At 33.7% G+C, this 12793-nt stretch overlaps 1 protein-coding gene across 1 annotated transcript in view; it reads left to right on the top strand.

Moving 5' to 3' along the window:
* The window catches only part of LOC148939474 (uncharacterized), a 7245-nt gene extending 1123 nt beyond the window's left edge, over positions 1 to 6122 (top strand). The window contains exons 2-3 of the mRNA XM_089106889.1: positions 2897 to 3118; positions 5595 to 6122. Coding sequence (XP_088963015.1) covers positions 2897 to 3118; positions 5595 to 5839 — 467 coding nt within the window. The 3' untranslated portion in view covers positions 5840 to 6122. The remainder of the gene's footprint in view (positions 1 to 2896; positions 3119 to 5594) is intronic.
* Positions 6123 to 12793: the final 6671 nt, after the last annotated feature.

Raw genomic sequence — 12793 nt, 5'->3', positions numbered from 1 at the left:
GAACTTCTATATTCTATATTCGTATTTTTATTTAATCAGCATAATAAGGTGATTCTTTTGATGTATCTTTTCATAATAAAGTTCCATTTTTTAGAGTTTCGCTTATTATTGAGCAGAGTCGCTCCTTACTTACAGTTCGTTACCAACAACTGTTTGATATATTTTCTTTAACTCTGAAATATAACGCAACAATGACAAATGTTGCATCAATTTGAATTAAAGATTACTAGATATTTTAGTGAAAAGTACTAAGGACAGTTAAATAAAAAGTACAAGAAAATACAAATTGTAGCCTAGGGTGTTGACCCCAAAATATGCAAATAACTCATATAAAACAGAGATTTTATGCAAATTTTTAAATAGAAAAAGATAGTTGTGTTACAATTTGTTAAAATCAGATTCGTACAAGGATTGTTAAAATTATGTGACTGAAGAAACCGAAGTGAGGTTCTTGGGTCCCTATCTCTTCCATAATTCCTCCGCTCCAACTTTGCGCATACATGCATGGTGTAGCACTTTCAACTCAACATCAATCATTGAGTATCTATAGAATGGTTCTAAATTTATAAATATTCATCTTTAAAAACAGTCAAGATTACAATTTGAACGACATAAATCAAAACGCAGTTAGTACATATTTCAAAAGTGGAATATCACTTCCACCAAAATTGGCATTTGGGGGTTTCTGAAATTGTTGATTACAAATAGGGTTAACAGTACAATACTGAAGCCCAAAATCAAAGCAAAATTTCAGTACAGGATTTACAATTAGTGTTTAATTTTTAACGAAAACTGGTAATTATGAATTTCAGAAGTTTTGAATTAAAAATTTAAGAGACTAATTTAGCAATGTGAAAGTCTAAAATCAATCTGTGGGTATTCTTTTCACGACTAATATTACTGCTACTGACAACTCACGACAGCACCAAACCGCCTGGGGTCAACACGACTACGCACGCTCTTTCTCTATCCCAGTTTATTCAAAGCCTTCTTCTTTACACCCACCAAAAAGTCCCTATTTCTCTTAAATCTTTCGCTACAACCTCATCCTGCCCCATTTGGGGGTGACCCTTTTTTCGTGTGGCCCTAGATGGTTGGCCAACAAAGGCTATTTTTGGCAATCTGTCATCCTTCATCCGAAGAACGTGTTGTAGCCATTTCAACTTTTCCTTCATTATAGTCATAGAAAGCGGGATTGAACCATTTTGTCATACAGCTTACTGCTTGAAATACGGTCGGTCAGTCTGGTATTCAAAACCGTAATTCCCAGACTTATCTTGCTATTCTTCAAACTTTTTTCAACTGTGAAAAACCCCCCTGGGCCTTGACTAGTCTACTTATAACATCTTTACTGCATCCACCGTCTTTGCTAATGGTACTACCTAAGTAAGCGAAGCTGCCAACTTGATCAATCATCTCATTATCGAACATCACCTCTTCACCTTCACGTATACCTTGTTTTAACGACTTACTCTTCTTAGAATTAATTTTTAAACCTATTCTTGCACCCTGAGCTCGCAAAACCTTTAAAAATGTATTCATTCTGCTTGTATTTTATCTAGGATGCAAAATCATTAGCATATTCCCCATTTGACATTTTTACGTCTCCATTTGACTCCTTGTTCTCCCATTGTCTTTCCTGTGCTCCTTAGGACAAAGTTCGTAAACAAGATCCATAAATATGGGGATAGAACACAACATTGCAAAGCACTCTTGATTTAATACGAAACCACTAATCAAATTAATGTGTGTATCTGGTATACCATACAAGGAGAGGACCTTCGCTATAGGCTTTTCTTCAATCAGCTGAATCAAAAGCTTTCTCATAATCTATAAAACTGAGAACTAAAGGGGTTCGATGACTCAGGTGCTTCTCGATTACTAATCTAAGAGTGGAAATTTGGTCGACAAATCCTCTACCCTTCCTAAAACTGCACTGTTCTTCCCTTACAACTTTACCTACAGCATGTCTTAGTAAAAAGAAATCGTCATACTAAATAATTTGCTTCCAACAGAGACCAGGCTAATGCCTCTATAATTACCACACTCACTCTTATCACCTTTCTTACGGAGGGGTTTAATTAGAGTTTTCCTGAAATCGCTAGGCCTTCCCTTTTTCTAGAATCATATATTTGAATCTGCTTCACGACTATTTCACTTGAAACTGTTCTCACGACTTCTTCTGCCAAGTTCCTACTAATAATTAATTTTCAGTGCTATTATTGATAAAACTTATTAGCCGACATTACTACTATTACTGTGTTTAAAAATTATGTCAATTAAAAATAAAGATGAATTGAATTAAAAGGAAAATTTTCTATGAGAAACTTTGATTGAATTCAATATAATTAGATTTATATATATATTAAAACCTTAAGTGAACAGATATGACTGTGAATGAGGAAAATGAACTTAAATCAACAGATATTAAAATAAACAAAGAAGCCAAAGCCAAAAAAAAAATAACATTAATTAACACAAGTAAGAGTAGTCAATAAAACAATAACTATAAAAAAAAACTGTAAACTAGATCTGGTCCATTTTAGATTTTAAATTCGCTATTAATTTTCGTAGAAAAACTTAGTTGCTCAAATATTTAATTAATGGGGAACTGCGTCATTCACGACCCAGACGATATTTAATGTTAAATACTTTCAAAATAGTAAATTATATTTTCCTGAATTCTACAAAGGGAGGGGGGATAAAATATTTATCTTTTCCCCTGTCCCACCCTTGGAGATTCTTCTTAAGTTTGCTTCCTTAAGAAAAATTCTGACGCCACCCCACGAGCTGCAACACAATTATAACTATGTTCGCTAGAACATTTTAATTATTCTAATTTTTTTTTCAACTTTACATTTTTCATCAGTGTAATCTTACCTAATTTCTCTTGTAGTTGGTGTGACTTCTCAAGGAGGACTGTTTTGTTTTCCTGCACCACCTAATGACGGACTGCCACAGCAACCACAAGTCGTTTTTCAAACTTACTCAACACCTGTTCAGGGGCATGAACAACCAGATCAGCAATACCTTCATTCGGAAGGACCTTCTCAAAGACCTGTTCAACTCCCTGTTCATGCGGCGACTGTCCATTCGCCTGGTGGATATATTTTTCCAGGTGCTCATTTTAAAATCAGCTCTATGCCGCTATGAAAACTATAAAAAAACGGTGAAGTAAAATAAATGTAGTTATTATATTTCTTAGAAAATTTATTTTCTAAGAAAATTAATTATGTTTAATGAATTTTTAGCCTCTAAAGGGTTATAGCTTATTGGATTGGCTTGTGATCTATATCAGACATACGGACGGCCTATATTGTGGTTCTTAAACTGAGATTCACACGGAATGATTTCAGCGGGACGTTAAGAATTAATGCATATTTTACTACTTGTATTATTAATTTTATGTTATTCTTAAAATTACACCATATAATCTGTCTTGGGATGATATTTTCATTATTATTATTATTATAATTATTGTTATTATTATTCTCTCTTAAGCACCACATTTGTTTTAAAAGTATCTATATTAATGAAACTGGACTTAAAATCGATGACAGTAATTTTGAGGGGATGAGACAATAAATATACTATAAATGGCTATTGACAACACATTGACAATTTACCAACATTTTTCTAGTATTAACTTTCAAAGCAGATTTTTTTTTTATTCTTAAGCAAATGGATTCAAGCTAGTGGGATAAGGTGTATATTCGATCTACAGTAATTTGAAAAGCACCATCGATGTATTATAGGTTATCATTAGTAATCTGCCCTCTCGAAGAATTTAATTATTAATTTAATAGAAAAATATTTTTTGTGTAAGAACTGGCTCTAAGCCTAGGTTCATACGCATGTTTCCACGGGAGCAGTATTTGCTTTTCAAGACAATTCAGTGGTCAAATTAAGCAATTTTAGTTGCTTTGTCAAGTAATTTATTGAGTTGGAAAAATTACAACTTTTATTCGGCCATTTTCTTTTTTCTTCAGAACAATGGTAATAACCATGTAAATCGATGATTGTATTTTTCCTTAACCAGCAGCACCAGTCATTAAAAAAACTTTCCCTTGTGAACTATTCAGCAACTGGAATTAATTATTCTTGTAACTGACATATAATATATATATATATATATATATATATATATATATATATATATATATATATATATATATATATATATATATATATATATATATATATATATATATATATATATATATATATATATATATATATATATATATATATATATATATATATATATATATATATATATATATATATATATATATATATATATATATATATATATATATATATATATATATATATATATATATATATATATATATATATATGTGAATTTCTGTGTTTCCATTCTCTAAAAAAAATTGCTATAGCTTACTATTCAATCTAGAAACAGGAAATTACAGAAATTACTTCAATTGTATTGTGTTCATTCAGGAAGTGACATTTTCGCGTGAAATGTTCTAATCTGCTACTACTACTACTACCAACAAATCATTGCAGCACCAAGCTGCCTGCGGCCAACAAGGCTACGCATGTTCCACCTATCATCCCCCCCCAACCCCCCCAATCAATTCAAAGTTTCACTCTTGGCCCTCTCATGAGTCAAAAGTTCCTTAAAATTCTTTCTTATGACCCTTCCCACCACATTCGAGGATGTTTGATTCCAGATGAATCACAAAAAAGCAAAATTTTTGACAATCTATCATCTTGCATCATTAAGACTTGACGTAGCCATCTTAATTTTCCTTTCATCATAGCATTGGAATGTGGGATCCAAACAAATTTTCGTATAGCTTATTATTAAATATATAGTTTCAAGGACGTATCCAGGATTTTTGTTCGGGGGGAGGTATTTTCTTGAAGAGTTTTACAACAACAAAACTTTACATAACATATCAAAAATTTGTTCATAATTATGCATCTTTGTAACTTTTTTACGACAAAACTTTCAGGCAAAACTTTCGAGAAAGGGTTTAAACTCGGTAACACCCCCTCCCCCTTCATACGGGCTTGTATTGTCGGTCAAACGAGTGCCTGAAGCTATCCCTAGGCTATTCCTTTGGATAACATGTAACATAATTATCTTCCTTAGTTTTTTGAAGCGCTCACGTTTCAGAGCTATATTTGAAAACTTTCATTACGTTACCGTAGCTTCCAATATTGTAATCTAAGTTCACAGATTTATCTTCCTATTCTTTCAAACTTTTTTAAGCTGTAGCAAAATAACCTGAAATTTGTTTGTTCTACTTTTCACTTCATTGCTTCCACCATGACCTTGAGGTATTTCTAGAAGCATCCTGGATCACATCTTTCAGCAGATTATATAACGGTTCATAGATTATATTACGGTTCATAGATTATATAACGGTTCATAGATATTATATAACGGTACAATATAATTTTTGTGAAGTACAATACACATAGAAGCTTTTCAAAACAAAAAAGTGTGAACTATACCGTTGGCTACAGAAGTTCCAATAAATCATATTAACAAAATGATGAGTGTAAATAGGTATTCAAATTTTTTAAGATAAGTATAGTAACAAAATTCAATTTTACAGGTAATCACGGGATTGTAGCTGCTAATCCATTCATACGTTCAACCGCTGCACAATTTAGACCTGTGATCCACCACATAGTTCGGCCTCGTGTGCCTCAAAGTGTAAGCTATCATATGCCAGGAAGCAATGGCTTCTATTACCCATCGCCTTCATACGTTGGATCTCAATATAAAAATAAAAGACCAGTTAGACAAAATACAACTGAAGCGAAACAAGAAAATGACAATCCCGATTCCCCTAGCTGAGAAACACTTTTATTTAACAGTTCATAAATTAGAATACTTGCACCAGTCTAGTCATCTTCCTTTTTATTCGGTTACCTACTAGAGCATCTGCGCTCGTCAATCTTGCTGTGAAATTTCGAATGAAAAAAATTTATAAAAGTTAGAAGTACTCTTAGTTCATTCTTTACTCTGTCACTGACCTAGTATTCGTTCTAAATCTTCCGAATTTTCTGGAAAGTGAAAATCTGTGTTAAACTTGTTAATTATCTTGTAAAGACGGAAATAAATCAGAGATTTATGCTTAGTTTTTACAATAGGACCTCAATCTACAATAAAGATTAGGTGACTTAACGAAAAGTAAATAGCATATGCAAAAAGGCTACTATCTTCTATTTTAACGCAGGGCTCTATACTTATTCAAACATCTGCTAAAATGCTTTTTGTGAAGAATTTCACTTTAAAAAAGCTTTTTTCCATTACCCCGAAGTGGGTAACCCGATCATTTTTTAAACCAACCTTTTTAAATAAAAAAAAATAAATAAAAAAGAAGAACTTAAGAAGAAATCCTAAGAGTCTTTACAACTATACTCTATCAATAATAAAAAAAATAAATAAAATAAATAAAAAATCAAAAGATGTACATCTGACCATCAGAATTTTAAATCGGGGCTGTAGACCTGCTTGAAAATTTTTTTAATTTTCAGAAGTTCGACTCCGATTCTGGACCTCAATTTTGAAAAGCTCAACTCAGACTACAATTATTAATAAACTATATTAACTCCTACTCTGCTTAGCAAAAAAACTTTAACCTACAGGGCTATAGACTGTAATTTTCAGAAATTCGGCTCCAATTCTGGATTGCAATTTCAAAAACCTCTGCAAATTTAAATGGTAATGAATTTAATTAATCCAATCAATATTTCACAGTCCTCTTGTACGAAAGATTTTAACAAATTGTCTTGTCGGTGGACACACATGATTGTTCAGGATAACGAAAACCCTTCACGGAACTGAATGTAAGGATACAACATGTGAGGTTCTTAGCGGCTAATATCGTGCTTTTCCCAGTAATTCCTTGGTCCAAGACACGCTTCTCGTTTTACAAAAAAAAAATATGTTAAAATTATTTTCACAAAATTTCTAAATACAATATTTCTTAAATATATCGGTAACACAATCAGCCCGTCAGATATAATCTGTCTTTCCAAAAAGTGAGCTGCAGTTAATTTTCTTAATGGGTAGTTACAACCGCAGCTTTTTATTTAAGCTTCCAAGTAAAAACAACCGCAGCTTTTTATTTAAGCTTTCTGGTAAAATTAGTGCTTTTGTGAACCTCTTTACCGTACGGAAATTCCTTAAAGTTCTATATAAATCTATAAACATTGTACTTTAAATAAACTAGCCTGTTACATGCAACTTTAGGTGTTGATCATAACTTAAACACCAATTATTGAGCTATAAAATGCTTGAATGCTTGACTGCTTCGGGTATGATATATACCGAAAGCAAAAACAAAATTTGATTTATTAAATAACCAGGGCTTATAAAGTCCGTAAATCCTTCAAAATTACAATTTTTGCAGGAGTGTAATCCGTTAGCTGGTTTTAATAGATCAGACATTTTTTAACGTGAGAGAGAAAGAGAGGGGGAGAGTTCTTAAAAAGGATTTTCTAATATATATATATACACATACATATATATATATATATATATATATATATATATATATATATATATATATATATATATATATATATATATATATATATATATATATATATATATATATATATATATATATATATATATATATATATATATATATACATATATATATATATATATATATATATATATATATATATATGTATATATATAACAGAAAACATTAAAACTTAGAACAAACACACATTATTATGTATATGAGGGGGGGTGGTGCCCCCTCCTCAACACCTCACTCTTTACGATAGACTATTTATTACTTTTAAGAAACCTTCTTAATGTTCTAATTAAACGACCATTGTGTTTCAGGAGTCGTTTTTAAAGAATTGAGACAAAATTTAATCTTTAGCATAAAGATGAGGTGTTGAGGAGGGGGAAACTCCCCTAATATACGTTATAATTTTTGTTCGTTTTAATTTTTAATGTTGTTTTTTACTTTCAGTTGAAAAACTTGTTTTCTTTACTTAATTTCTGATCTTTTTTTTTAAGTGCTAGGAAATCTGGCTCCAACTCCACCAATAAATTCCTCCTCCCTGATGGAGAAAAATTCCTCCTCCCTACTTATATGTTCTCTAGACAATTCAATCTTGGCGAAAATTTACCTCGGACAATTACCTTTAATATCTCCACTCATAAAATTGATTGAGCAAAGAGAAAACAAGACATTAGCAGAATTTCATGCAAGAATTCTTGGAAACTCCCCCAGTGTAAAATTTTCCTCTAAAAATTCACCCTAGAAACTTCCTTCCCCATGCAAAATTCTTCCCGTGTAAATTGCCCCCAGCAGAAAATTCTCCCCCCCCCACCACGAAAATGTATGCATACTTTCCAATAACAAATACTATACGTAAGCGATGGGCAAATTTTATGACTTAAAGCCATTTCCCCTGGGCCTGTGGGGGGTCATGTTATCTCCATAGGCGCAGTTATTCCGCCTTTAAATTATGCTGAACACAATGGCTATCTCAAAATTTTGATCGGGCATTTTTGAAAAAAAGGGGCTTGGGAGGGGGCTTAGTTTTCCTCCAATTTTTTGGTCACTTAAAAAGGGTTCTGAAGTTTTTAATTTTTGTTCAAATGAGCCCTCTCCCGATATTCTAGGACCATTAGGTCAATATGATCACCCCTGAAAAGAAAATACGCATCCGTGATCTTTCTTCTGGCAAAAAAACACAAAATTTCCCATTTTTGCAGATAGAAGCTTGAAACCTCTACGGTAGGGTTCTCTGATACGCTGAATCGGATGGGGTGATTTTCATTAAGATTATATGACTTTTATTGGGTGTTTTCCCCTTTTTTCAAAATTCACGCAAATTTTCTCAGGTTCGTTGCCTTTTTCAGGCAAGATTAATCATAATGAAATTTATATATTTGGAATCAGCATAATAAGCCGATTCTTTTGATAAACCTATTGGTTTCAAGATTCCGTTTTTTAGAGTTTCGATTACTATTGAGCCGGGTCGCTCCTTACTTACAGTTCGTTACCACGAACTGTTTGATTCATATCATGGAGTTTAAAGGCTATTGATTAAAAGCTACGAGAAAATTTACCTTATATAAGGAAAAGAAAAAAAAACTCCGGAAAGGAAAGAGATCTGGAAGAAAGTTATACCATCAAGTTGAGTATGCAAGAAAATCCTATTACAGAAATTTCATGAAATTTCATATATTTTTATGAAAAGGATGGTTTGTTATTTCCTATTTTAATTTTTTTGCATCTTTTTTTGAGATGATGGAATTAAAGCAGTGGTCCTTAAAATTGGAAACTGATATTTCTAGTGCCCCTTCACAGTAACAAATAAATTGCGTTTCAGCAAAGAGGCAGGATCTACTATTTTTGGTTCAAAATGATTATTTTGGTCCGTTTTTGGGGTCTTATTATCGCGCGGTGGCGCACAGGTTCTTAAATATAAATACAGTACATAAAAAATAAACAGCTAATGCAGACGATAATTTTTGAGCTTCATTAAACTGAGTTGACTCATTTGAGGCTTCATAAGATAAGTACCTTGATGTATAGTTACATATCAGCTATTAGGGAGAAGGTTCAGTGAAGTTTCTCTTGGTGGGAGGGGGGGGGATTCGAAGCATCAAAAAGTGTATTTTTAGATCCAAACTCTCTTATATTCTGTTAGTCGATCAGACAAATGTATAAGGAGAGGGTGGATTTCATCCCTTAATCTCTTCATTTTGAAGAATATTTTGGACCAATTCTGTAAAATTGGATAAGTGAAGGTGATCATGGGCGCCCATAAGGGGGGGGGGCATAGGAGGGTTTCCAGTCCCCCCTGGCCGAATGACGCTGCCTTATATATATATATATATATATATATATATATATATATATATATATATATATATATATATATATATATATATATATATATATTTAGATTTCTATTATACAACTAGACCCCGGCGAAGTGCCAATAAAGGAAGGTTGGTGGCAAAGGGGGCAAAAAATTGCAGAGGTGCGCTGCTGGCGAGATTACTGTTGACCACAAAATTTTTGTTTCGATCAGTCTTTCTCAAATCCTAGCTTTAATTTACATCAGCTTTCAGCCTATTCAGAGTTAGAAACTTTGCGAGTCGCTGCCTGGACGCAAGTCTTCTTCGTTATTCATCAAGAGAGGTAGAAATCTGGTAGAAACGAAATGGCTGTGGCATTTCAGAACCCTTGCATAATAGTTGAAATATCTAACAACTATGTATTCCTAACAAAGTTAATTATCAAATTAGTAGTATTTTTTTCATCGAGCAACCGTCACCCTCGAGAAGAATTGTCACCATTTACATCACAGCTTGTTGGTAGGAAAATCTTTCCCCTTATCCTTCACACTATCAAACATCCAGAGGGGATTTGGAAGATATATCCCCTTTCAATCCAGATGGTTTAGATAATAAAGATCTGTGCTCTTAAATACAGACCAACCAAATGTTTTCTAGCCCATTAAGCTGGTGACAAATTGCCATGCTCACTAGAGGTTCTAACTCCAACCCCATCCCTAACTGCACTGCCATCCTCTCACCCAATGCTTTCAGTAATCCCTGTGATTTTGCAGCCACTGTGAAATGAGATAGTCACACCTGAAAAAGTACAACCACATCCCAGCACCACCATGAAAACAAAATGCTTCAAGGAAGAAAGAAGGGTAGAACAAAAGGACTTACTGATACATCAGTGAAAGCCAAGATTGAAGATACCTTTGCTACAAGGAACAAGGGGTGGAAAAGTAAAAATTGAAGCAACAAAAACAAGAAAAACAAAGAAGCAGGCTGTGAAGAGATTTGTTGAGAAGACAGTACTGAGGGTGAAAAAGAAACTGGAAAGGTTCGGACAGTGACTATTGATGGAAACTCGGACAGTTCTCTTGGGAAAGATAGTGAAAAGGAATGTGAACTTAGTTTTGATTTGGGTTGCAGTTGGCAACTTTGTAAAATTCATCTATGAGGGCCGTTAGGTAGAAGGTAGAACCTACTGCAGAGGTCAGTGTGACGACTATGAGTGGTGGGAGAGGTAATGTGCGAAAGTGGCTGGAACAGCCAGATCATATCTACTACATGAAAGAGGATTTAGAATAAAAAAGCCCAGTACTTGGACAGTTTGTGAACTTGGACAAATGTTTTGACCAAAATGTATCTTCCCTAAACAAGGACAGCAGGTTCTTAATCTTGGACCTGATGCAGATAGTTGGAATTGGCTGACTAAATACTTATAGCCAAGCCTATTTGAATATAATTATTCTTTTTCACAACACATGTCAGTGATTGAATCAGTCCATGATTGATATACTTCAATTTTAAGATCCTTTTTTAAGATTGGGCAGTAGCCTATTTTCCAAGATTAGAGTCCAGCTAAAAATTTGCAATTGTAACTAGGCTTCTACTATTAACTGTTGGTGCATTTAAAATAGTTACCATTACATATGGAAGAAATATTCAAACTAATGAATGACTTATTAAGAAAATTTATACAGATTTAGTAGAGAAAAATTGATATAATAGATATAACTATTAAGATGGCGGTTAGGGAGACTTGTATTTGTAGTTTCCTACCCATTCATTTCTGTCGATGTCCTGGTCTCCGTCCTGTAATTAGGCACATTCTAGCCTGCTCCTAGTTATTAAACCTCCAGTGGTTTTATGACAAATAAGGAAACACATTAATTGTCCTTGAAGTTAAATTCAGAATTTAACAGTTAGGAACATGAGAATATTCAGAACCTACCGTTTCAAGTAACGCATCTGTGTCATGGAATGAAAACCTCAGTATTTATGAATACCGGTCTAAGGCAAGGACTCAAGAAATATTCATTCTTTGCTATACCAAGGTGTCTTTAAAAAGAGAGGTACTTAAATCCCAAGTCCCTACATGGAATTTAATCCAGTTTCTGTTCGAAAGGCAATTGTCTATTCAATGGATGTGCTACGAGAACTAGTGCTGAATAAAAATTCACCCTGGGAGCACAAGGAATTCATGCAAATTATATGTGTGCGCACTTGCTTGTTTAATTTTTAAAACCCCACTTGATTTCAAAGCGGAAAACACAAAATCCTTAACCACACGAGGAAAGAAAAGCTCCAACATTGCGGTTGACGCAATAAAGATTTGGCTCAAATTAATTCAAAGTCAGCGAAATGTGCCAGCCTGGCAGTGGCGGCCTTACGACACTTCGGCGGCAGTTGATCGAGCCTCTCGTCGGCGGCGTTCAGTGCATGTGCCGGTGTGGCGTCAGGGTCAATATCCAACATAAAAAAGTGCGGATTAGACCAGGTAAGCCCCCCCTGAAATTCAGCTTATGGGCGCCCATGAAGGTTATTGCGGTTGGATATGTCCCCGGTTATTGCGGAATAGCTTTAAGTGTAACATAAATGATTATGCTCTTATGCTTAGCTGCGAAGAGAAGGGAAAAGTAGGAGACCCCCTTTAGAAAGAGTTGTTTGAAGAATTCTATTTGAAAATCATGAAAATACCTGACCTTAAATATTCATTTCCCGAATTTCCAACCCACCCCAACTGAGAAATGTTTTGAACAATGCACAGTTTCAGAAATGATAATCATTCTCGAAGGTTTGCTACATAAACATTAAATTTGGGCATACAAATGGGGATTGAGGGTTGAGTGATCGCATTTCTCCCAAGTAAGAGAGCCCTAGGTGAAACAGTTCGTGGTTACAAACTATAATGACTGACAGTTGTCAGTAGAAACAGAAATTCTAAAAAATGAAATTTGACCACAATACATGCACCAA

This window comes from Artemia sp. Qi Xiang Cuo, chromosome 21 (assembly GCF_049724085.1).
Source record: "Artemia sp. Qi Xiang Cuo chromosome 21, ASM4972408v1, whole genome shotgun sequence".
NCBI lineage: Eukaryota > Metazoa > Arthropoda > Branchiopoda > Anostraca > Artemiidae > Artemia > Artemia sp. Qi Xiang Cuo.
Note: the sequence above shows the minus strand (reverse complement) of the source record. Positions and strands in the feature narration are given on the sequence as shown.